The sequence below is a fragment of the Podarcis liolepis genome, assembly GCF_965112155.1.
Source record: "Podarcis liolepis genome assembly, chromosome: 10".
Lineage (NCBI taxonomy): Eukaryota > Metazoa > Chordata > Lepidosauria > Squamata > Lacertidae > Podarcis > Podarcis liolepis.
Genome location: NC_139562.1, coordinates 60,078,706 through 60,106,001, shown reverse-complemented (window position 1 = coordinate 60,106,001; position 27,296 = coordinate 60,078,706). Strand labels below are relative to the sequence as shown.

Sequence of the window (27,296 nt, the reverse complement as noted above, 5' to 3'; positions counted from 1 at the left end):
ACGATTTCTCATGACTGATAACCATAAATAACAGTAAAAGTTTGGGGAACATACATGTTAAATTAAATGTTATAAATAAAACAGCGTTCCAGGTATATGTTCATTTTTATGATGGAACTGTATTGCTTTATTCCCTGTATGGTTTACTTTTAAGTATGCCACCTAGAAATGCTAATGATTACATGGTATTAATGGCTTAAGTCAAATAAAAAATGAGGGGGGAAACTTCTAAGTGGTTCAAAAGAGACTTCTGATCATCGAATGATGTCCCTGCTCTTAATGCCTTGAACCTCTGAAGTTACTGAAAAACCAGCAATATGTTTGTCTCTAGATAAGGATGGAGATCTAAAACTCCTGATTGTTGAAACCAATGAGTTATGCCTTAACTATTTGGCGACCCTGAAGGTGCACTTTTGCTTAGTAAATTTAACACCCATTGGGCAGTTATGGAAAACCAAGTTCAAGAAAGTAGGTTGTGCAAGAATAAAGCTTTCTAGACACAGTGCATAATAGTTTTCTGCTTCCAAGTAAGACTGTGGCCTGAACTTAATAGCTAAATTGGGTGAAAGGCGTGGTAATGGCAGCACATCAGGGCTTATGGCTGGAATTTAAAAATGGTCTTTTGATGTGGCTTCATCTCGGACAACAGACAGCATGCTTTCTCCTGCACAATTTTCTCCAGCTTCAGCTACTGTGTTTTCCTATTCCTCTAGCACAGATCCATACTTAGTTGTTACCATAACAACAATTGCTGCATGACAATTAATAAACTACACAGTAGACAACATTCTCTTAATGAAAGAGTTTTTGTGCACTGTACTTCTTCCCATTCCCAAGTTATAATCAAGACTGGAATTTTCATTCAAATTTCTCATGCTTCAGTCTGACATGAGTAAGAGTTGTTTTCACCACTGCACCTGAAAGAACAGTGGTGCTTTCTGAGAAAATTTAGCAAAAGCAGACTGTTTGTTTTTAAAAAGTTTTCCAAAACATTTTACCAAAAACGAAAACAAAGAACAGCACACTTTTTTTTGTAAAAATCCTCTCACTGGATTACAAACAGCACAGAACTATTGCTTTGTAGTTAGACACTTTCTATTTATTTATTTTTAAGTATATTCAAGATCTCGACAGTCTGGTAGAAAGCTCAGTTGGTTGGAGTGTGGTACTGATAACACCAAGGGATGCGGGTGGCGCTGTGGTCTAAACCACAGAGCCTAGGGCTTGCCGATCAGAAGGTCGGCAGTTCAAATCCCCACGACGGGGTGAGCTCCCATTGTTCGGTCCCAGCTCCTGCCCACCTAGCAGTTCAAAAGCACATCAAAGTGCAAGTAGATAAATAGGTACCGCTCTGGCAGGAAGGTAAACGGGGTTTCTGTGTGCTGCTCTGGTTCGCCAGAAGCGGCTTAGTCCTGCTGGCCACATGACCCGGAAGCTGTACACCGGCTCCCTCGGCCAGTAAAGTGAGATGAGCGCTGCAACCCCAGAGTCGTCCATTACTGGACCTAACGGTCAGGGGTACCTTTACCTTTTTATGGATAACACCAAGGTCGCAGGTTAAATCCCTGTATGGGACACCTGCATATTTCTGCATTGCAGGGGGTTAAACTAGATGATTCTCAGGGTCCCTTCCAACTCAACAATTCTGTTACATTTTTTATGCTGATTAAAAGATGGAAGCCAATGAGTGGTCAGTGAAATATGGGGAGCTCAAATGCAGTGTCTTTCAGGGCACAAGACAGGTCAGGGTAGCCACAAACATTTGCCACAATCCAGCACCTGGCATACTATTGATATTCAGTAAGGGCCAAAATACAAAAGGGTTTTTTCAAAAACTGGAAATAGTAACAGAAGCAAAAACCACCCCTTTCCAGAAAGCAAAATGTTCTGGACTTACGAAACTTAAGGATAAAGAAAGAGACTTGTTAGTCTGCTGAGAAATACATGCATTGCACTCCAATGATAGCACATATTTATCAGTTTATAAAGATGTGTTGTTCTTTATTCCATTAAGGAAGTTCCACGATGCAATCTATCTTCTAAAAACCACAGGGGCAGCCTCATACGAGCATCCTGAAACTTGAAGCAGCAAGGATCTGCTCCAAGAGATTTTGAAGCCTCATATAACTCACAGTTGGTTAATAGCTGGCACATATATCATGTTCCTAAATGTGTATCCGTCATTTATATGCCTCAGTCCGAGGAACAGTGGTTCAAGTGTCAGACTAGAACTGAGGAAGCAAAAGGTTCAAATCTCCATTCAGCCACGGAACTCACTGGGCGACCTTGAGCCAGTTACTATCTGTCAATCTGAACTTACCTTACAAAGCTATTGTGAAGATAAAACAGGTGATAAAACAGTGCATACCAATTTCAGCTCCATAGAGGAAATTGTAATACAAAAAAATAGCAACAATGATGCCCCCTGTCTCAAATGAGCATTAGCTACATTTGTGGGGAGAAATATACACACACACATATATCATCATGCACTTTAAGGTTACAACTGAAAAAGACCAACTCTGGAATTAGCCCAGTTGAAATATGCAAAACTGAGTTGTTGAATCCTTTAAACCAGCTTTAAGGATTTGATGTACTGCAGCAAAAGCAGTCTTTGTGAGCTTGACTTGTCAAGTAAAAGGCTGCTCAACAGCCCAAGGCAACAGCAGCCCTCATCTCCATCCCTTGCCGTTTGTGACCTTGCACACATTACACTGCAACAGCAAACAAGTGAAGGTTACAACAGTGCTGTGGCAAGACCACACCCATGTTCCTTATCTGCATCGTCTCTTAGATTCGGGAGTCCTTATTGCCAGTTCCACATGCTCCAGCAATACAGTACCACGGCGTAGAGTCGGAACTGAAGTAGGTCACGTAAATACTGTAATATTAGCATAAAACCTTTTGCTGTGTCGTCATACTGGACAGTTATGATAACCTCCTCACAAGAACGTAACACTTCTGTTAGAGCAGATCAAAAATCCATCAGGTCTAGCAATCTCTTCTCACAGTGGCCAATCATTTGCCTATGGGAAGCTCAGAGCAGGACAAATTCTCAAGGGAAACAATGCTTGTTTTACCTGTGACTATGTGCAGTTCTAACCTTTGTGGTCCTGTGAGAGTCTCCATAAAGACAGTGGTTTGATGAAGCAAACTTCCCTCTGATACAGTAGGAAAGTTTCAGGCCTGGTTTTCATATACTTTGAAATATTTGTCAAATGGCACTCAGTCACAAAATAAAAACTAATCTTCTCAACAAGTTCTAACATAAGCCACTAACAAGCCTGTATCTACAATGATAATTCACCCATAGCCTTGTGTCCTTTTTTGAACCAACGCCGGTGCTTATAACTGCATTGAAACATCACTGCAATGTTGAGCTATGCTATGCTTTGAGAAATGTTGCAGGAATAGCTTTGGTGTACCCCATCTGTAGTATAGTTTTCATGGTAATACAGCAAGTTTCAAGATTAAGACACTTAGACAGGTAAATTTTGGGTTATTGGACCTTAATGGATCAAAATCTATGATGAAAAAAAAATATAACTATTAAATAAGATTGAAATTGGTGGTAGGAGATTCATTGCCCAGAAACTGGGCTGCATTATACCACTAACTATACAAAACAACAAAAACAATAAACAAAAATATCTATCGCCTTACTCCTTTCATTCTAAAACCCGCAGGCCAATAAGAGTTGGCGGTAGTTCTTAACTTCCTTTGGTTTTGGGTATGCTCCAATCAGCTAAGCAAGTGTTTTCTTTTCACAGTTTAACTTTTACAGAGACACATCATTCTATTCTGACCCAACACTGCATTCAAAATCCTAATTATTATATATAAAAAAGTTTGCTTCATATTTACATAACAAGGATTCATAAGGATGTACTACAACGTCTACATCCATATTATGAAACAGACATTCCAAAGCTGTACAACATTCTCTGAGATAAAGAAAAGAGTGGTTATATATTGCTCCTTGTATACAGCGGTGAAGTTTTCCATCTAATTAAGCTGCTTTAAAGTCTTTACACAGCCACCTATTCAAGATGCCCTTTCATCATCGACACACTATTCAGTGATTGCAATGGGGGAACTATTTGATGTTCTGTTTTGCTGGGAAAGGGTTGTAGCACCCTATAATATTTATACAGCTCTACTTTCCATTGCAGATAATATTAAAAAGGTGATAGAACATTTTGAATGAGCAAGAGCTAATCAATATCCCATGTCTACTTCTAATCTTCTATAGCAATTGCTAAGTGTTTTAATTTTTAGCAGCTCTTCAAACTGACAGAAACCTACCAGAATATGTTAAACTGCTTTGTATGAAGATCAGACAGGCATGGGACAGCAATTATATATCACAATAGCCTTTTCTTGGTTCACAGCTCTATTCATCTTTTTGAAACAATGAAAGACAGATTGGACGTAGGGGAATGGATTAGCCACAGGACGACCTGTATTTCCACACAAAAGCCAAAGTGTGGAAAAATGGCACTCTTGTGTCAGCCATTCTTCACTTCTTGGGTGGAAAAAAACACACGTATTAATGGAAACAGCCATTTAAACAGCTCTTTCTCACTCATCTCAGAACAAGTGTTGCCTGTTTTCTTACCACTTATGGTAAGAACCACTTACCACTTACTGTTAATGTGAATTGATTCTGTACATTTTCCAAGAGTAGCCCATTGCCACAACAAAATAGTTGTTCTGTATGTTTTTCAAGAGTAGCCCATTGCCACAGCAACAAAATAGTTATTCTGTACCTAACTGGACAGCTTTGAGAGCCAACACAGGAAATTGACCTTGCTAGATTTTTTTTCAATATTAAAGTCAGTCTTACCTGCTTTATTCTCTAGGATCACAAAAATCTGAGACTGCACAAATATTAATCTTTATGCTGCAGTTAATATAGGCAGTGTACACACGATATATTTAAAGCACACCCACACACCAGGAATTCTGGTGGTGGAAATGATAGCTCTGGGAGGCGTTAACAGCTACAACAAACTGAACAGTTGCTACATTTAGTTAATAAATAGATCTAGCATTTGTTAGCAAACCAACATGCATGATAATCTGGATTTAAGCAAAGGCATTGCTACCTCTTAGCATGACTAAGACCATTTCAGAGTAAGTGCCTTAAAACTTAGCCAAAGATTACACCCAGCAGGGCACAATATTTTCCAGCAGTTCTTAGCTAAAGAACATTGAAGCAGGTGATATTTGAACAGATCATTATATCTTAGTTCTGGCAATTAAGTCTGATCAAGATAAACAAATTGTAAGGAACTTGCTTGATATTATGGGTCCATCTAATAGATCTTCGTGAAAAAAAGATTATTAAATGGAGATTTCTGGTTTTTATCATGAAATAAGGCCATACAATGGGGCCACCAAAAATGAAGGCAAGGTGTACTAACTTCAACCGTGCACTGAAACAACTGAGTTTACCCACCAACCAACGAACTAACATCCTCAAGCTAACAAATTATGAGGTCCAAACATATGACAATAAGAAATGGCTGCTTGCCACATTTATGCTGATGATGTGAGTCTAATATACAAGCAAGTGGACTGATCCAGGGATTTACAAGTGGGAATACATGCAACCCCATCATCTAATACTGAACTAAATAAAAAGTAAAATTCAGTTCCCGCTGTTTAAAAATGAGTGCATCATAGGTATATTTTACCTCCCCAAAAAATCTTTGAACAATATATGAAAATCACTACATTCAAATATGAAAACAGATCCATCCATGCAGGCAAGAAAAACGTGTTTTGAAGCACATGGAGGAATAAACAATATGGAATTTCTTCCAAACCTATTTAATTGTGTGGTGTTTCTGTAGAAGCTAAAGTACAACAATCACTGTGAATGATGGCCTTAAAAAAAATCAGTCAAAATGCTAAAATAGACTAAGCTTCAAGTTGCCTAGCTACACAGGAAGCTTGGGACAAATTCTCTCAACCAACTTCCAGAGTAACCACACTCTAGACATAAAATAATAAATGGATAGGCATTATTCTCTTGTTCTCAAAAAAAAAAAAAAAAAGTAAACAGCTGAGATTTAATTCTTCTTCTTGTAAAACCAGATTGCTAATCGCTATAGCGTTTTAAAAGGACTACTTCCTGGATGCATTAGGGAAGTCTATAAATTTGAAAATTCTTATTAGGGGGATAACCCTATTCCCTCCCCCTAATGTTAATATATCCACTTATATATAATTCTTAAAACTGGAAAGGCACTGAGACTTTTTTTACACTGCTTTGTTCTTAGCAGTATTATCATTAACAACAATCTTAAAATCACTGAGCTCCTAGGAAGCACTAGCAAGGCATTCCATGTATCTGGTGCACAAAGGGGATTTTTTAAAAAAAATATATTGCTAAATACTTATAGATACATAACAATATTTTTGCTAGATGACTTACATATTTAAAGTTCATGAGCAACTGACATGTGCAAAGACTACAGTGGCCAATTGGGGAGAGCACTTCGCCAATGACACACTGAAAGTTCTTCCATATTTCCAAGAGCCAATATCATACTAAGTGATTACTTTTAATAAATATGGATCCTGAGACATCTGAACACTTATTCTTTTCTCTTTTTTTGCTGGTATTAGGTGAGGTCCAGATGAAGTTAGTTGCACTTCATTCCCACTGAAAGCAATGCGACCTGACTTAAACCAGACTCATTTTCTCCATTGATTTCAATGGGACCTTAGTGCAACTAAGTTACCATCTGCATTTAATCTACTGGTAGCAAAAAAACCTGCTATAAACCTTTGCTGCATTTCTTTTTTTAAATAAACAGCTACACCTTTTCTCACACCTGAACACACACACATTCAATCAACAACATGCTAAACTTTCACCTTGGGCAGTGGCTTGTAAAGGATTCAATTAATTAAATCAACCTTCTCCAACGACTAACCGCTAATATTCTCTGTAAGGTGACCAAAAAAACCCCGAAAGGCTTAAGAAAAAATAATAATAATAACAATCTTATGTTCAACTTCGAAATGCATCAGATTCTTCTTCTTTTTTTCCCCCACTTGAAATTTAATCATGACATTTGCTTTGCTTTGGCTGTATTGCTTATTTGTTTGCTTTGTTCTGAGACAAAATTTATTTGAACACTTAATGAAAAAACCCCTAAAAATCAGGCAGAAAGGCCTCTTCCACTCTTAGGAAAGGAGGATGGAGGAATGAGCCTCCTGCCCAAGCTCTATTCTTCCTTGCCCTGATCATAGAACTTTAGTGCCATCTATTGAAAATGTATTGAATTTGCTTTTTTTTAAAAAGGAAGAAAAAGCAGAGGATGACTGGTGAGTCTATATATATATATATATATATATATATATATATATATATATATGAATGATACATATTTTTACTTATTGGGATTTATAGTGTATTAATACACTTACCAGTGGCTTAGTGTTATTTCAAGTTCTAAATAGCAGCAGAGCAGGTCATTCATCAAGAAGAAAACAACAGTTTTCAGCTTATAAATGTATGAACTAAGGCTAGAGATTTCAACATTGCCCACATAGAATGCACTCAGCAGGAATATAAACCCTGTGTCTTCCTTGCATATAAAATAAAGTTTTTTTAAAAAAACCTGTTTTGGTAATAACGCACCAATGTACTAGATAAGAGAGATCTGTGGAACTAGGACACACTACAAATAAATGGAAAGAAATAAGGAATATCTCAGCATTCGGAAGCAGGAAGGGGGGGGAACACCCGTGTATGCAGGCATGCAGATATAATTACCTTCTTTAAGGAACTGGGAGTGGATGACAAATATAAGAAAACAGCAGATAGCTGCTCCTGCTATTGCCCATAAAGCTTTCAAGAGCTGCATCTCGGGTTGGAACTCAGCAAATACCCAGAAAGTCACACAATGAATTTCCAGAGCGATGCATCAATGTTTCCCAGGTTTGAGCCAGCCAGTAACCACACTTCCAAAACAGAGAAAAGGCTAGAGATCGCAGGGAGCCTTTTCCCTCCCCCTCGCTCCCCTCGGCTTGGGGGAGGGGAGAGCAAGGGGGTTAACACAAAGTCTCAAGCAGCAGGAGCAAGCATCCTGATCTTCAAAAGGAGAGCAGCACAGAGGAAGCTGGGTCTGGGCTCCATGAATCAGCTTTCTGTTTCCTCGGGAGTTGAGCAGCATTGGGGGTTGGGGTGGAGTGGGGGGGGGAGCTGAGAGGAAGGGGAGGGAAGACAATCTGGGCAGAATTGCGCAATCGCTCCCCCTGTTCTGATGAGCTTGTTTTTTCGCTGCTGCTGCTACTCAGCGACGGCTTCGGTTCAGCAGGGAGAGCAATGCGGGAGACAAGCCGGTCCTCTCAGCGCTGATGCTGCCCTGTGGGCACGAAGCTCCTGCAGATGCCGCTCGCTGGGTTCGCTTGGCACGACCCTGTAAAAAAGGAAGAAGAGGGGAAGGATGGGCTGCGAGGGAGGGAGGGTGCAAAGGAGGCTGCCTCGCTGTCCAACTTCCCTCCGACGGCTTCCCTTGCTCGGTCCCCAGAGCCGGCCGCTTCCCCCTCCGCGGTTCAAAGCAACTCAATTAATCCTTTCAGCGCAGGTGCCAGCTGGCGGCGGCTGGGGCATCTCTTGCGCGCTTGCTGCTGCGCGAAGCCGGGGAGGGCGCGGGGACTTCCCGCCTCCCCTCTGCTCGCCGCCACCTTCCCGTCGCCTCCCAACCTGGCCGGGGAAAGGCTGGCTCGCTCTTCTTCCCTCGCGCGCCCCGTGCGCCTTCGCCTCGCCTTCTCCACCGCGCACACACGCGCGCACCCGAGCACCCCCCGCCGCGGCACCCGCAGAGCGTCTTGGGGCAAACGGGCAAGCGTTTTAGGAGAGGGGTCGCAGACGCAGCAGCAGCCCACAGGTTGACACTTCCATCGCAGCGTTGCCCCCCCCCCCCCTCTCCACGGAAATCGGTGCCCAGGCTGCGACGCCGCCGCTGCTGCGGGAGGGATCGGGCGGAGAGACGCGGCTGCTCCTCGGTCCTGGTGGCGGGAGGAAGGTAGCTTCTGCAGGGAGCCCCAGCCCCGCTCGCGAAAGCTCGCTGGCTGCAAGCAGCGAGGGGGTTTTGGTGAGGCTTTGCTCGAGGTGCGCTGGCACAGGGCGGAGACGGCCGCCTCAGCTTCCCCCGGAGCTTTCCCCTGCTCCTCTTCTGGCGGGTGCTGGTGGGTGTCGCTGGGGCTGCAATCTTCCCTTCTCGGCTGCAGGCTGACGAAGGCAGCTCGGGCTCCGAAGTGCCTCCTCGTCTGCCAAGGCGGCGGAGCCAATTCTGCACGGACTCCAGGGACCCAGCCTCCCTCGGGGCTGCTGCTTCTCTCCCCCCCCTCCCCACCGCCCCCCTTCGCAGCGCGGAGAGGCAGGAAGGCTGGCCGGCTGCGCGCGTTCGTTGGATGGCGGCGAAAGCAGCGCCTTGGGCGCGCTCTTCCCCAGCAGCGTCTTATTGCAAGACTCCTAGCGCCATGGAGCAACTTTCGCGGCGCCTCGGTCCCCAGCAGGCTGGGCTGGCTCGCTTGTTAAGGAGCATGCCCGAGAGGCGAGCGTGCGCGCTGGGCGCAAGCGAACCCCCTCCGGCAAGATGCTCGGGCTCCGACAGGCAGCTCCCTACGAAAAACAAGCGGAGCGGGGAGGTAGGCAGTCTGGCAGCGCCGAGCTGGAACTGCGCCGCTGGAAGCTTGGCGGCAGGAAAGGGGTGGAGAGGGAGACACCAAAGCGCAAGGCAGGAGCAGAGGAGGAAAGGTGGCCGGAGCCGGGCAGGAGCCTCTCGGAATGCCAGAGCTACCTTCCCCACCCCGCCTCGAAATGCGGGCTTTGATGTGGGTGATATTTATTAAAATCAGAGTGACAGATTGGAGGCTTCTGCTCAGCCACCCAGCAGAATGCCAGCGGAGCCGCTTGAATGTCAGTAGGTTGTAGCGATTTACAGAAAGGCAAGTAAGCTGCAGGGGCGCACGGGCGTAGGGAGAGGAGGCGGCGGTGTGATTTACAGTACCAGAGGGACCGACAAGAGATCCCAGACAGTACGCTTGCTGTGTGCTGAGAAGTGTGATGTAAGTGATGCCACGGGGAAGAAGGACCATTTCGGAAGCAACATGGGCCACACGGAACGGTGCGGGAAATACAGAAGAGCAGCTCAGAGGCATGCGAGGCGCAGGCTGCTTTTTGCTACTTAGCACTCCCTTTCGTTTACTTCTCTGCAGATCACACTTCCATTACTTTTCTTTTCTGCCGATAATGTCACTGTGCCATCTGCAGCTTGCTGGTAGTTCCCCTCTCAAGGCACACCACCTGTTTCTGATAACTACCTATTGACATCCAGCGGCTCCCCGGGGGTGTTTCTATTGGCATTGCATCTCCTTATCATAATTTCTTACACTGCAAGCTATCTACCTGGCAGCAAGTGTCACTAAAATCAATAGGGCTTACTTCATTGAAATTAATGGGACTTGCCTAACCATTTTCGTCAATTCCATTGCCTAAGCAAATATTGCGAAAAAATCATTGTGTTCTGTTATTTTATATGCATACATGCACATTTTTTTTTTTGATGTACTCTTGACCCATCTTCCAAAATAGACTTAGTGCTTGTCCAGTACTAGTACCATCCCTGCAACAAACAGTAAATGAAGGTTCAATGGTATCAAGGCAGTCAGTATTCAGTCTGTTTAGATATAATTAAGATCTTATTTCAGTGGGTGCCGCTATGCCCAGCAAGACTGCAGAGCAGTTTTGGTGCAGAAAGAGTCGGAAAATGTGAATTGCATTTCGAGGCTAGAAAAAGAGTATATAGTTTCTTCAGTGTTGCAAAATCATACAAAGAGAGCCCCACTGAACTCACTGAACTTACATAGGTATGCATAGTGCTGTAAGGCTGGAATCCTATACAACTTATTTGAAAGTCCATTTTTGCTTAACAGAATGGATTTTCTTCTTAATATGTAGGATCTGAGTGGAAGGCTGGTTGTTTATGATACTCAGGACAAATCTTCACCACAGATTTACTCAAGTTTTAAGGTTTCTGGCTGTGGTGCAATGAAACAAGATTGGGATCGCTAGCAGAATTCAACAGGTGAACCATGGCAGGTGAACCATGCTCCCATAAAATTGATGTGCTTGTGGCATAGACATGTAGCTGAAGTTTGAAGTGGATGCAGGGTACTTAAATAGTGTCTCAAGCAATCTCCATGTCTGTCTAATTTGTACAGGCCCTATAAATCAGTAGCTCTGGTGTTGATGGAACAGATTTCTAGTTGGCACAGAATTTTTCCTGGTCAGAACAGTTCAACTTTTGTTGTTGTTGTTGTTTTATCTAAGCAATTCCTCCAAAAACAAAACATAATAACTGCTCCAGTTTCCTCAAGGTTAGTCAAGAATAGAACTGCTACATCAAGCTCGTCTCATGGCCTTTGCTTCCACCCCCTCATTGTGAAGAAACACCCAAAGAATGTGTTAGCTGACCTAAGGAATAGGATAGAATCCATAATTTAAAAAACCAGGTGTTCTGTGAAGGAGGAAGAGGAGGGCAGAGTAGACTGCAATATTTTTATTTAATTTTTGTAACTGCCCCATTGCTAATCACTGAATGAAGCAGAAACCCCAGAAAACAGTGAAAAACGTGAATACTTGGAAACCTTGAAATCTGACAAAATCAAACAAAGAGTTAACTATTTATTCAAAGCCAATGTGAGGTATAGTATGAAAGGATGAAAAATCAAAATTACAACATAGTTCTTATACAACTGAATAAGTTGGTACACACAGAGCTTCTTGGAGGTGAACTTAAGTCACATATTGTTTTTCTAGTTCCAACCTCAGTTGGTTGTTGGAGGAAACATGAGAACGATAGTAAGAAAAATCTGTAACATGCAATATAAAAATAGTGCAGCAGAAACCTTCTGAGATGAAGGACAGGTATGAAGGAAAGATGCAGTAGCAATTTTTAAGCATATGAAAGAAATGACCATAACTTCCTCTTCTCTGTCCTGAGGAACACTGCCAAAGTTGAAAGAAACAGCTTTAGCCTGGCTATCAAATATTGCTTCTTAACCGAAAAACAGATTAAAGAAGAAGAAAATTGAACTGAACTGGTTCAGTCTAGATACAGGGACCTCTACTGGTACAAATGGGCTGTCCTAGATTGCTCATCAGATCTCTTCTAACATTACTGCATAAATGACATACAGTGGCACCTCGGTTTAAGAACAGCCCTGTTTACGAACGATTCGGTTTACGAACTCTGCAAAACTGGAAGTAGTGTCCTGGTTTGTGAACTTTACCTTGGTCTAAGAACGGAATCCGAATGGTGGAAGGGCACTGGCGGCGGGAGGCCTCATTAGAGAAAGTGTGCCTTGGTTTAAGAACGGTTTCAGTTTAAGAACAGACTTCCAGAATGGATTAAATTCATAAACCGAGGTACTACTGTATTTAATATGGTCACATAACTGTCAGATCTAGCCTATATCCTTCTTAATATTGTCATTGTACACAGTTTATTTATTTTCAAATAGGTAAAATTATTCAGAGATTTCTGTTATTCTTACTAGAAAAATCAATATGATCAATTCCAACCCCTTGTTATGCAGTACTGGCCATGATGGTGTCGGGGGGGAATTTCCCTTGACCAGAGGAACCACACACAAAAGGAAATTAAGAACAGAATATTTTATTCTGCATGACTTTAATAGCACCAGAATTACATCAGTTGTAACAAATGAATCAACTATCATGTGCAGGTGGGATATCCATTCCTATTATCAGAAACATAAGTCATCAACAGGGAACTCAGGCTGCAATTCAAACCCTGCTTAATCTGGGAGTTAGCCCCAGAGAGTTCAATAAAACTAACTTCTGAGTAGACATAGACTGTGCTCCATCTGGATTTTTGTATAGCTATAGATTGTTTTTACTTACATAGATTTGTAAAAGTAACGATAAGGGGGGGAAATGGCTGTCTACCATTTTAGTAGGATGATTCTCTGTTACATACTAAATTAAGAACATGCATTTCTGCCCAATTTTGGTCGTGTGATTTAAGTTTCATTATTTTGTGAGCAAAATTAACTCATTCATAACCATATATAAATATGTTGTGTGATCTATGTTACAAGCAATAAAAGATTTGCAATGCACATACATACTTTCCAACATCACTTCCTTGTCGATCTGGAACATAGCTGTCAACTTTTCCCTTTTCTTGTGAGGAATCCTATTCAGAATAAGGGAATTTCCCTTAAAAAGGGGAAAACATTGACAGCTATGATCTGAAATATATCTGTCTAACATGCTGACATCTCCTTAAATAGAGTTAAGTAATAATTGCAGGAGTGCAGAAGCATTCATCATTAATCACGTCCTCTGGGAAAAATAGTCAGAACTGAAGACAGGAGTCCCTAGAAACAGCCATGCATAATCAAAACTGAAGCCATTTGCTCTCTGTGATAACCAAGTCTAGTGGTATCAAGGACCTAGAAGGCAGTCAGCATAACAAAGCCAAAACCATGTAGGAGAAAAGGGTGGATGGGGGGACAATATGCATGTACATTAACTATCTGCATTACAAGTATTTTATCCTCAATGTAACACCTACCATTCCTTTATGGCTGGGTGATGTAGTGCATGAACCCATCATAGGTTTTCAGTGCAGCACTAATGTGGATTTAGGTCAACTAAGAATGACTGTTCAGTGTATCTGAATGCTAGATTGTGAGCTACAGCTGTGCACCCAGTCCTGTCGCCAAATTAGCCATACTTCATACCAACTACATTTCAAACCTCCTTGTTTCAGGCTCTACTAAGTGGCAATAAAACACTGCTATGATGATAAGGTGCAGGTCAGAAGTGTGTGTGTGGGGGGGGATGCCCAGCCAAATCATTTACAAAGTATATGGTAGTTTCAGGCAATAATGTAAATGTGAAATTCCAAAACAAACATCTAAATTCCGATTCTGTTCAGAAACATTTGCTGACTGGCAGTGATCATTTGGCCTAATATATATATATATATATAGAGAGAGAGAGAGAGAGAGAGAGAGAGAGAGAGAGAGAATATTATTTAGGCCAATTCTGTTTGGAAGTCCATACCAGGCAAAATATTTTGCCTTAATAATAAATTAGAAGAAGAAGAGTTTGGACCTGATATCCCGCCTTTCACTCCCCTCAAGGAGTCTCAAAGCGGCTAACATTCTCCTTTCCCTTCCTCCCCCACAACAAACACTCTGTGAGGTGAGTGAGACTGAGAGACTTCAGAGAAGTGTGACTAGCCCAAGGTCACCCAGCAGCTGCATGTGGAGGAGCGGGGAAGCGAACCCAGTTCACCAGATTACGAGTCCACCACTCTTAACCACTATACCATGCTGTGCAGTAGTCTCGTCTGATGAGACTATTGGATGGCAACAGATCAGGGTTTGCAGGAAATAGTATGAGAAAGTTCTTCCTGCTATTTTAAAGAAATGTATGGAGGCCACGTTCTGCAGTTTGTGACATCATTACAGCCATACAGTGATCTAATATTATGGACACACTGGGTGACGCAGAAGGAAATGAACAGGCAGCTCTTTGTACTTCTATGAAAAAAACAGAATAGATGGAGATCCGACATCTTTAAGAGATGATATTGCTTGATAAAAATGATGCATAACACAGATAAAATCCTGACCATGTGAATCGAAAATTATTTTTTGAAAATTATTTCAATATAAGCATGCTGTTCTAATCCATCAGTCTGATGAAACAGAATTGTAATGCAAAGATCTTCCTTCCCGCAATTCAAACAAAAAAAAAGCAACTACATTTCAAATACTTTAGTAACTGCATGCGCAATTCTGAATGGCAATGTGCTAAAGTTTACAAACAAGCTATATGGAATATAGTTTAGAAGCTTTGGGTTGTTCTTTTTATGAATAAAACCCAAAGTTTCATTGACTAGGCATTACGGTGAATTACAAGCTTCTTCTGTCCAACAGGATGAAATGGATTACCAGCCGATAATCTAGGGATCATTTCAGTCCTCTGTGCTCTAAGGAATTATTTTAATGCTCTTAAGAACTCTCTTCTTGTAGAGTAATATGAAGATTAGGAATCATTACCTTCTCTCTACTGCTGACCCTCCAATACATATTTTGCCCCCTCTATGTTGTATGTGCACCACCATTCTGTAATTGCAGACATCACTTGCAATAAAAGCCCCAGTTAGTACATTGTTACATAAGACCACTTTGCTAAATTTGCCACCTTTCATTTCTCACAATATAGTATTAACAGTACGACTTAATATATACATTCATCTCCCTGAAATCTAAGATTTTGAAGTTCAGAAAAATATAACTGCAAACACATTATCTAAGCTCTCCATATTACTTAGAAATAAATCCCTTTGATATGCCAGGTTAGAATATTCTTTTAATAAATGGTTAGACTATTTTAAAAGAAATGAATGTTTCAAAATGCCAGTCATGTTCAAATAGGATGGTATAATACAATTAAGCTTCAACTTGCAAAGATAGTATAGTAGATATAGAGACATATGACATATTCTACAACAGCACATTCTTAAAGTTAGCTAGAACCTTTTCTAGCTGTGTGTCCCCTATCCTGAACTTGCTTTTCCGTTCTTATTTTTGCTGCTGCGAGTTGAATCAGGATTTAGTCATGCACAGAACAAACACAATACTTTCAATGGGTCTTCTCTAAGCAAGACTAAGTTCAGCTCCATCCTGTAATTTTTACTTAAGTCAACTTATTGCAAGACATCCTGATTCTTATCTACTTTTCAGTTACAATAACAAAGATTTGTCTCAGAGTTGCTATAACTGGAGAAGGTCAAGGGAGGAACTCACTGCTCAGTAATCCCTGAATTAAAGCACTAGTGAAAATTCTCCCAAAAGCAATCAATTTCTAAGCAACTGCACATAGTTGCCAGTAACTAGTCAGCCCTGATTTTTTTTTTAAGGGAAAAAACACACACTCCAAGACTTCATATTATGATAACTCAACTCACACTTGACACTTTGTATACACACACACACACACACACACACACACACACACATTATATGACCCCTAGAATTTGGACTTCAATGAAGTTTCTAGTTTTCTAAAAGGATTCCTTTTAAACTAATGGCATGGCTAAAATGGGAGGTGTGGGCATCTGTTTCTGAGGTTGAAAGACTTAGTGTCCCCAATCCCTCCCACTTTATTTTTGAGGGGAAGTTCAAATCAGATCAATCAGATTTCAGTAAACCAAATACACGTTGTAGGTTCCTTCTGCCTTGCAGTATTCTGTATTCGAGTTTTGATGCAATTCACCAATTTTTATTTTTGGATACTTAAGGCCAATTCAAATCACAGTCCACGGCTTTTATTACTGAATTTTATACAAAGACCAACAATCCCTTTTGATTTATTTCCATAATTCCATTTTCCTGTGGCACAAGGTCTGCATTTGGTACATAAGATAAACCCCCTGAGTACAAACTCATTTTACACCACCAGTTGTGTCAATGATCCTGAAATAATGGAACGCTGGGAGATTTTGAACAGGTTTTGTGAAATTTAAATTCACAGCACAAAATTGTGAGTATATGTCAAGGCTCAGTGTAGTTCTTAACCCATCCAAAAACACCTCAGGCAAGCTAACACAGCCTAACAACTGGGAGTTATCTATTTCAAAATTGCTATTATATCCTGAATACATGATTCAATCAGAATCACTCTTGAAAATGCACAAGGAAATGAAAATATAACAGAACCAAGTGCCCTGTTGTGGGTCTGACACATCAGAAGACACAGGGCAACAACACATGTGAAGATACAGGATTGAAACATTTCACAGAGTCAGTGTTTATCACTCTTCCTGGTTAAGACAGAAATACAGCAGTGGACCAGAACAGTATGCATACATTTGATTCTCACTGTCTTAAAAAAAAGAAAAATAGTTATAACTGGCAAGTGCTGTCATTGCACAATCTCAGTTAATTGCAGCCAGGCAATGACAGTAGCCTCCATACTGAGAATCGTGGTTTGCACAAAAGGATTTGGTGAATTTCTCTCTTTTAGGGTCCCTGCTCCTGCCAACCTAGCAGTTCGAAAGCATGTCAAAGTGCAAGTAGATAAATAGGTACTGCTCTGGCGGGAAGGTAAACGGTGTTTCCGTGCGCTGCTCTGGTTCGCCAGAAGCGGCTTAGTCATGCTGGCCACATGACCCGGAAGCCGTATGCTGGCTCCCTCGGCCAGTAAAGCGAGATGAGCGCCGCAACCCCAGAGTCGGCCATGACTGGACCTAATGGTCAGGGGTTCCGTTACCTTTAATCTACTCTATGGCCTACTTGCTTATAATTATTATTATGAACCCGGGAGGAAATTTCATAGAACTCAAAGTGGAACTTTGTTAGTTTAGGAGATTAGGGTTCTTTTTTTGTTTCACAATATGCTTAGCAGGTCAGAACAAGAACTGTTCATTTTTAATTTGCCACTGAAGGTATGCAAGTCTCACTTAAATGGAAACTTACTTTTATTTTGTTCAGAGTCTGCCTTTCTAGAATAAAAGAAAATGTCAGGTAGTAAATTGAAGTATCAGATGGTATTGGCAAAACTGTGATTAATTCGATATTGAAGAGTATTGCTTGAGGTATAAAGGTTAGCGAGGAGATTAGCAAGAAAGAGGCTGTTCTGTTGATGTAAGCATGGAGGACTGGCATCAATTCTCAGCAGACACTGCAAGTACCAAGGTGTTTATCAATAACGTTGTCCTATCTGAGTAAGTGGATGAGATCAGTATCTGAGCTCCTGACCCTCTGACTATGAGAAATTACAGCAATTTACCTTGCAATAAGAAACTCTTTTCACCTTCTCACTAAGGCATCTGATGGTTACTTATACTTTCAAATATAATGTGCGGTATGATCTCAGAATACAAAGGCATGTGTACAAACTGCAATTATGGCTGATAGTAACTTCCCCCCCGGAATAGTTTACATTTGTACTAAAAATATTCAGTTTTTATTTGCATCCATTTCTGACTCTTTTCTTTCCTGATAGGCTGGTTAACAGAACTGTGAGGGGAGTTTTTTTGTGGAGAGGTGTGCCGAGTTTTGTAAATGGCTTTTTCAAATGCATTAATATTCTGTTTATATTACCATCTATAGCTATGTGAATGAATATAGCACATTCAAGGAGCCTGACCTAAAATGTTAAATAGCTTTCTTTGAGGATAAGAAGCGATATCCCAGAAGGTACATTTTTCCATTGAATGTTTGTGTGTGTGTGTGTTTTGTTTTGTTTTATTCATACTACAAAAGTCTTTCCTCCACACATTGTTTCCCCCTTTGGAATAGAGGAGTTGTTTACGGTGCAGGTGGATTAAAAATTGCTTAGCAAAATGACTGGCATGATCATCGCAGGAGGACAGAGGAGCTTGATTTCTGTAACTTATTTGTTAAAGTGCTTCTTACAACTGCCACATATATCCAAGCTTTTAAGGAGCAAGAGTTAAGCTGAATTCTGATGCTGGCCATAGACATGTGAATATGTGCCTGGAAACTATCCACCGGCATAACAGAAGAACAAGCTATAATTACCATAATTAAGAGTGTCCTAAATAACTGAAATTAATAATGTTAAGAAACATTTCTGCATTGAGGCCAGTAGACTTTTCAACCTAAAATGGATTCAAAAGACAACTTACAAATTAAAAGCAGAACAACTGCACAAAGTTAGGAGCCCATCATGGAGGAGGGGGTGCCACTGTATTTTGAGATCATGTTGCACATTATATTTCAAAACATAAGTAACCAAGGAAGTCTGTCAGAAGCCTTAGTGAGAAGGTGAAAAGAGAAAGAGGCTGTTGACAGTTTCTACTGCACCATTTGCCCACTGAAAGTGGTGTGTGCATGTGTGCACGCACACAAACAAACACAAACACACAAAACAAAAATGCAACATTCTTCTCATGTTGCACTTCTGATGCACATTTATTTTATTTGAGACATTTATAGAACACCCTTCATAAAAACGTATTAGAATTTGAAAACCCAGAAGAATTATTCTAGCCATAGGAGTCAAAGATGCGGGTGACATACCAACTAACTTGGTTCTAAAAAATAAGAAAGGCTAGCTCTCCTTAAACTAATTCCACAACCTCGAATTTAGGAAGGTGAGAATCTGTACGTAAAAGCACTAGGTGCAATGCCATTGGGCAAGTGTTGCAAACCAGTGTCCCTCCCCAAACACAACATTTACATGTGGTGGGAGTGCCCCAAAATCCAACTATTCTGGACAACAGCCATACAAGAAATATGTAAAATAACTAAGCAAGTATTAGAAATCACCCCAGAATTGGCCCTACTAAACATCTTCCAAGACAATAATGCCCATTTACACCACAAATAACTTAGCAGCCAGAAACACCATAGCCAGACACTGGAGAGACCCTTCAGGAGTAAGCATGGACCAATGGTACCAAACAGTATGGAAAACAGCCTTACTAGAAAAATTAACCAATAAACTGAAACTGACATGGGGACAAACAGAAGAAGATGCCTTCACCTCGGTATTGCTCCCCTTTATCACATGCACAGCCCAAGAAGACAATGACAACAATCCACCAACAGCATACAAATCAATATGGCTAACCTGATCCAAAACACCCACCCACCCCACTCACACATGAAAACAAAGATCCCCACAGCCAATCACAAACAAACAACCACACCCTAGGCCAACCCCAACCTCTCTCACCACCAAAGGAACACAAGTGAATAGCAGAGAACCTGCACAAGCGATACTGACACAAAACCCCACATATATTATGTAAAATAGAAACATCACCACCCGACCCCACCCCCCTCACCTTTCCTCCCTCCACCTCTTTACCCCTTTTCTTCCTAATGTCTCAACAAATGAAACTGATCTGTAAAAAAATGTTCCTTGAAAAAGAGAGAGAGAGATTGCACATACTTTTGTGAACCAAGAAAATACTTAGTAAAAAATACATTTAAAAAAATAAAATAAATAAATAAAAGGCAGTTCCCAATTCTCCTCCAAAGGAAACTGAACCTGAACTTATGAAAAGTTCTTGAGCAGTGGGCAGAGAGAGAGGGGGGGAGAGAGAGAGATTAATAAGAAAGGTTGCTGAAAAATTAAGCCATGTTTATCATACCCCAATCTGTGCCCCATCAGTAAGGCTGGAGTAGAGAATGTATGGCTCTGCAGATCTTTTGGAACTCCCAGCTCCCACTGATCCTAACCAGCACAACCAATAGTCAGGGATGATGGCATTTATAGTCCAGCAACTGATGAAGAGCTCACCATCCCTGGGTTCTTGAGTTTAGATTGCCATTGACCAAGATCAGTCTTTTTTTCAGTGATTGGCCTCCCTTTATTGGAAATCTGGCAACATGGAGGGAAAGGGCCTCTGGAAATCCATGTGATGCGCTTTCCCTCGCATGTCCACTCTAGGAAAACATGGAATGTTGTACTTGACTGCTTCTTATGTATCATATTCCACAGCTGTTTGGAGGACACTGGCAGTTTTTCCAAGGCACGTCTATAATTTGCCCCCCCCCCCCCGTGTTGGGAATTTTCCCCTCGCTTCCCAGGCTGAGCATGTATGGAATAGGGTGGCTATTATATCAGCATAATGGCAGCATATATCCTCCGCCTCTCAACTCCAAATGTAATGCAAGAATAGTATTGCTCTGTAAGTGAGTCTTCTAAATAAAGAGGTAAACCCTTCTCCATGGAAACATTTGAACTAAAAATGACCCAGGTGGCCTCTCTCATTCCAACATGTGAAACTGTGGAAATCCATTTCCAATTGATTTTGGAAATGCTATTCTACATCATTCTGAGGAGACACACCAAACAGCATTCTAAAAATAAACTTAACCTCACCCTATCACTAGCAAATCTATTTAAGCACAAACATTCTGCTATGAAAAACCTTCAATCTCAAAGGCTTCACCAAAGGCAATACAATCAGTCCTTAGAAGGACATGTTTATTTCTAAGTGCTTTGTCGTTAGATTGCTTGAACGGTATAACAAATGCATGGCGTCACTAAGGAAATTAATAAAGTTAAATTGGTATTTGGTGCACAGCACACTTATTCCAGAATATTCTCACTGACATCTATAGATCATGGCAAATCAGATTTACTGTTGGTAGATAGTTTCTGTGCCAAGGGATGTAATTCCTTGAAAAAGTGGGTTCACCTGTTCCAGACGCGGTTGCACTCCCCAGAAGAACAGATCTGTGGCTTCAAGGAATGCTATAGTATCTAGCTTGTCACTGCAGTCCTGGTTTGCCAGTTGTATTCATTACTTGGGCTGGGGTACTGCTAATAGGAGTTTTGTCGGACACAGTTGTTGTTGTTATTGCTGTTAATATATTATATGTTTGTTTTGTATCTCATCCAATTTGGTTGCGTACTTTCTGATTTTTTTATTTATTGTTAATAACTACTTTTCTTACATTTGCAATTATGTACAGTGGTACCTCGAGTTAAGAACTTAATTCGTTTTGCAGGTCCGTCCTTAACCTAAAACTGTTCTTAACCTGAGGTACCACTTTAGCTAATGGGGCCTCCCACTGCCACTGCACGATTTCTGTTCTTATCCTGAAGCAAAATTCTTAACCTGGGGTACTATTTCTGGGTTAGCGGAGTCTGTAACCTGAAGCGTCTGTAACCTGAGGTACCACTGTAATTGTTTTCATGCTGTAAGCCGCCTTGGGCATGGTTTTGGCTATGAAAAGGTATCATACAAATCAAATGATATCTGTATGTATGTACGTGTATATATTGTATATATATATACACCGTATTTTTCGCTCTATAAGACGCACCAGACCATAAGACGCACCTAGTTTTTGGAGGAGGAAAACAAGAAAAAAAATATTCTGAATCTCAGAAGCCAGAACAACAAGAGGGATCGCTGCACAGCGAAAGCAGCAATCCCTCTCGCTGTTCTGGCTTCTGGGATAGCTGCGCAGCCTGCATTCGCTCCATAAGACGCACACATATTTCCTCTTACTTTTTAGGAGGGAAAAAGTGAGTCTTATAGAGCAAAAAATACGGTATATTCCTGGTCACAATCACCCCCTCTCTTCAGACCGCACTTCATATTGGTTCTGATGTATGCCTTCCTCAAGTACTTGTGCCTGTTGCATGGCAAGTCCCCTCCCCCATGTGAAATGAAGACACTGGACACATTATTTAAGGTTAATGGGCATAAAAAGGCCACAACTTTATTGATTACAGAATTGAAAGGTATTGGCCTTAGGCATTGGCTCCTATCGACTACCCGGCATGGAGACCAGGAAGGGTTATCCACAAGCCGTGGGAGTCCTGTTGGAGTACGCCAACTAGTATCCCACGGGTGTCACCGCTCGGGGGCGTGCCGGAGGCCCTTACCTCCCTAGGTTTCGGACAAGGCAACGCCCCCCGGAGTCCTCTACCCGACTATCCTTTCCTTTGGGGAAGGTGATGGCGCTTCCTTCCCCCCATTCATTTGCATAACAATGAACCCCTGCCAATGCCTAACCGCCAATACCGCAGAAGTTGTGACGTTTGCTACGAGGTAGGCGAAAAAACCAAAAGGCTGACAGTGTGCCAAATTGGAAAAATTCCTACCAGGCCTCTTACGGCGACCAACCGGAGTCCATAGCAAGGTCATAGCTAGCTAAGCCTAAGGGTGGGTGGGATGGGAAAACCGCTCAGCTGGCAAGGGGAGAGAGGGCGGTCCCCGGGCGTGCCTGGCCTTAAGTAGGCTAGGCCACGCCTCCCCAGCCCGCCGATTGGGTCGCAGGCACGCCCGGGGATTCCCTGGATCTCGCAGGGGCAAAAGGCCAGCCCCCACGTGTGTGGGAGGGGGTAACCCGCAACCCCCTCTCCTCCCAAGGTCGGAAATGGCTTTCTCGAACTGTGTTAACTGTATTGTTTGCCTATGCTTGGATGCAGAGCCTCTTCCATTTTGTGGCTAAAATTGAGTCTACATATTGAGTCACATATCTTGTGCCACCCAATTTTGCTTCTGGCCACACCCATTACTGGCCTGTGGCCACTGGAAATTTGCCCTTGGGGAAACACAACTCTACCCAACCCTAATCTATGTGACAGCCTTTCAAATTTTTGAAGAATGTCATTCCAAATATGGTCGGCTAAACCAGGTGAGGGGAGCCAATGGGTCTCAAATCCCATTAGGGACTTCCGCAGCAGGAAAAGACAGGCTCCAGTGGGATGAGACCAATAGTGGCTTCAATGGTCAAGAAGGCGGTTTCTACATGTGCTGTAGAGGGAAGTAAGGGGCATTTGGGGCTCGTCCACCTGGGAAGGTAACCCATCTGGAAGAATAAAAGCTCTGATCTTAAACCTCCGCTCTTTGGGAAAAGAAAAGTCTAAGGAGTTAATGCTACACAAATCCAGAGTGTAGTCCAGGGGCCCGAGACCCCTTGACAGGGTGGGCAAGCAATAGTTAGCCCCCGATTCCTTTAATGGAATCCCTTGCAGCAGCAGCAGCATTAGAGGGGCAGGCACAGCCAATCCATGCCCCTCAACCAACCAAACCATAAACCAGTGCCTAACCGCAACCTTACAAGTTGTGACGATTTGCTACGCAGTAGGCAAAAACCAAATGGCACCCACTAATCAGCCAAATAGACAAAATTCCTACCGGGCCCCTACCCCAAGAGCAGATGACTCCATGACAGGCATAGCAAGGTCAAGCGAACAACCTTAATTCTAGGGAGGGAGGGACGGGCAATCCAATGCACGGGCGAAAAGAGGAAGCCCTAGCCTCATGCAAGGAGTTTTAGCATTTCTGGCTGTCCATCAACAAATGGCAATATTAACTTCTTCCCAACAACAAGGGAAGCCCAATCGGATCAGTGGCCAATGATCAATTAGCCCGCCCCACAACTTTGGAGTGTCCTGACGGCTCCCACCGCAACACGTGCTCTCCATGAAGGAGAACACGCTTCACTAAAACCTCTGGATCCTTTTCACCTGTACTGCTTTCTGCTAAGGTATCTTGTCACCCATCCTGTATTTGAGCATCTGATTCTTCCAACCCAAAAGAGAACTGTACATTTCTCTCCTGAAATTCGTTTTAAGGTTCATTTTAATCTTTTGCACAGTTCTCCATCACGGCATGATCATCGTGGTTAGCCTGAAGAAATCAATGCTGGATATTTGTGATATCTATGGTTTGTTTGTTTTCCTAACTGTGCGCAGACTGAATGACTAATTATCCGTTCTAGATGTTGTTTTTAGGCAGTGATGCCAATCTGTCCATTCAGTAGTTGCCTGGGTTCTTTTCTTCCCTTTTTGAAGAATAATGGATATAAGATTGTACAGCAGGATGGCTAGAGAAATGGGAACTTGCAGTACTTCATGTGGCTTTGACAAATGAATATATCTGATTTGGCAAATGAAGAGAACTTGAACGAATTAGTTTAGTATTCTTTAGCTGAATGAGAAGACCACCTCCCAGTATGCAGTTTGTACACTATGCTAAGGATAACTATGCTTTTAAAGGCACTTATTTCATATAATATATATTTGATTTCACAACAGGCAAAAAACAAAAAACAGAACAAAAGCACAGGGGTAGATAACCGCTCCATTTAAAGAGATTTGTGTTTCATATGTTTACATATACCAATAACAAGTATTAAGATTTATAACTTTGTTTCAAGCTTTCAACTAGTTATTAATTGAATAGAAACAGCCTTGTGTCTCCGGTGAGACAATGCCTCCATAAGATAGCATGGGTGTCAAGAATAATAAGAAATACATTGTTATTAAAAGAAACTGCTATGGTGGTCACATTATATACGTACCAGAACAGTGTTCCTGTTTTCCATATTAGCAGCTACAGTTTATAAAGTTGGAACAGCCATTTGAACATTTAATATGGATTAATTCTAACCCCTTGTATTATCTGATCAGTTTGCTTCCTGTCAGGTGGAACAAGGAACATTCTGAACAGAGACTACAGTCTAGCTGCCTTGTCTCAATATTTTATCATGTGCTCTCTGTGTTGTACTTGTATGCTGTCATTCCAGCATCACAATGATGCCATACTAGACCTGCAGCAGTGAACAGTGTGATTCCTAGCATGCTGAGCCAGAACACATTCATCTGGAGGCATGCTCAATTGACTTCAGTGGTACTTATTTCCAGGAATCATGCTTAACCCTACAAGCAGAAGAAAATGAGGGTCAACACCTCCTGTTCCTGTCTTCTGGGTTCCTTGTTTTATATTGTTGTCTTTATGAAATTGTAACTTTAAATGTTATAAGCTGCCCTGTGCGGTGCTTATGCAACAAGAGGGTGGGATATGCATATTTTTAATTAACTAAATAAATATATAATATGCACAACATATTTAAAAATCATCTTCAGGTGATACTGTGAATAAGTGACATAAAAGCAAAAGTAAAATGGAAACTTTATGCTGGAATAAATCAATATACAGTGGTACCTCGGGTTACAGACACTTCAGGTTACAGACTCCGCTAACCCAGAAATAGTACCCCGGGTTAAGAACTTTGCTTCAGGATGAGAACAGAAATTGCATGGCAGTGGCACGGCAGCAGTGGGAGGCCCCATTAGCTAAAGTGGTACTTCAGGTTAAGAACAGTTTCAGGTTAAGAACGGACCTCCAGAACGAATTAAGTTCTTAACTCAAGGTACCACTGTAGACTGCACAATGAAAAGTGCACATAACTGTGGTACGTGAACTACTCAGAATGTTAACCATACCAGCATGTTTATTTTTAGTATCTGTGTTTCCAAAGCAATAAGGAAGACACTAATAAAAACAATTCCAACCAAATGTGTATCATCTTAATCATGGCAGTATCTACTGCAACCTTCTTTGCTAGAAATAATATGGTTAAGAACTTTAAGAGAGCCTTAAACTGAAAAACCAGCAGACAGAGACTGCAATTCTCATCCATCATACCTGGGAATAAGGCCCTGGGAATTCAATAGGACTTACTTTTGAGTACACATGGTTAGGATTGTGCTGTTAGATAATGAATTCATTGAAATCCTTCCCAGTGCATGTCTAAAAAGAGCTTAATACAAAATCTAATAAGATACAGGGCACTGAAAAGCAATGTAATATCATGGGCCAAAGGAATCCACAGGGGGGAAAAGTTTCTGCATTATGCAACCGTCCTAATAAAAAAGGCTGAGAAAAAAAATAAAATATATATTCAAAACAGTACTTCCTTTCTTACTGCATTTGTAACTCACCCTTCATCCAAGGTTCTCCCTCCTCATTTCAGCCGCACAACATCCCTGTGAGTTAGTTTAGGCTGAGAGGCAGTGACTAGCCCAAGGTCTCCCAGTGAACTACATGGCTGAGTGGGAATTTGAACCCTGGTCTCTTTAGTCTAATACTCTAACCACTGTACCACACTCTCAGTAGTAGTCAGTCATCAAAGGCTGAAATGAATAGGTTGTGGAGGAGGAGAGATTCAAGCTGTATCCACTGGCCCCTCCATGAATTAAATGTGCCACCAAGAACCTACACACAACACATACACTTCATTTCCCCATATTTCTGTGCAAAGGAAACCCTGAATCAATGGAAGTGGGAGGTGGCTATGGGGCAAACTAGCCCAAACCCAATTCTCCATACTATGCTCTCACTGCTACTAGAAATAAACGGCTGATATAGGCATACTGCATTGCGTTCAGACTCTGCAGTTTATCACCAGATGCTTCAAGCTGAACAGAAAAATAGCTCTCTTTAACTCACAGGTAGAAAACATAGCTGTCAACTGTCCCTTATTTGGTGGGAAAGTCCCTTATCCCAGCGCTGTGTCCCGCCGCTGTCCCTTATTGATGATGTCCCTTAAATTTCCCGGGTTTCAAAGGAAGCAGCTGCTCTCCCTCCCTCCCTGCCGGCCAGGGAGGAGGGAGGCTCCAACTGTGCTGCTTGGCTGTGTTGCTCACCCAATAAGGAGTCTAAGAACGACTGGGGGGTGGAGCTTGCATGCCTGTGCCGATCAAATCGGCCACGTTGCCTGGGAACTTGCCTTTGCTCAGCGCTTCCCAGAGGAGAGGTGGCGGTCGTTTTCCTTGCTGCACCCCCTTTGCCAGGTTGCTGCGCTGTGGGAACCACCACATGAGGCTTCGTTTTGCTGCTGGCTGGGTTTTCTGCCTTTGGATCGGAGGGGCTCAGAAGTTGAACATACCTGTGCCCGGAAAATCCCTTATTTTGGCTGCTGATCCCTTATTTTCGAGGCTG

General features: G+C 41.9%; 1 protein-coding gene across 8 annotated transcripts in view; it reads right to left on the bottom strand.

Annotated features, from left to right (window-relative positions):
* Positions 1-27,296, bottom strand: part of TAFA5 (TAFA chemokine like family member 5) — a 343,012-nt gene that overhangs the window by 238,034 nt on the left and 77,682 nt on the right. The window contains exon 1 of one of the 8 annotated variants that reach the window (XM_083463854.1): positions 7,793-9,864. The exons of 5 other annotated variants lie outside the window; for them this stretch is intronic. In XM_083463854.1, the coding sequence (XP_083319980.1) occupies positions 7,793-7,883 (91 nt within the window). In that variant the 5' untranslated portion in view covers positions 7,884-9,864. Of the gene's footprint in view, positions 1-7,792; positions 9,865-27,296 lie in introns of those variants that run through there. 2 more of the 8 variants (XM_083463859.1, XM_083463858.1) reach the window with 2 other exon arrangements.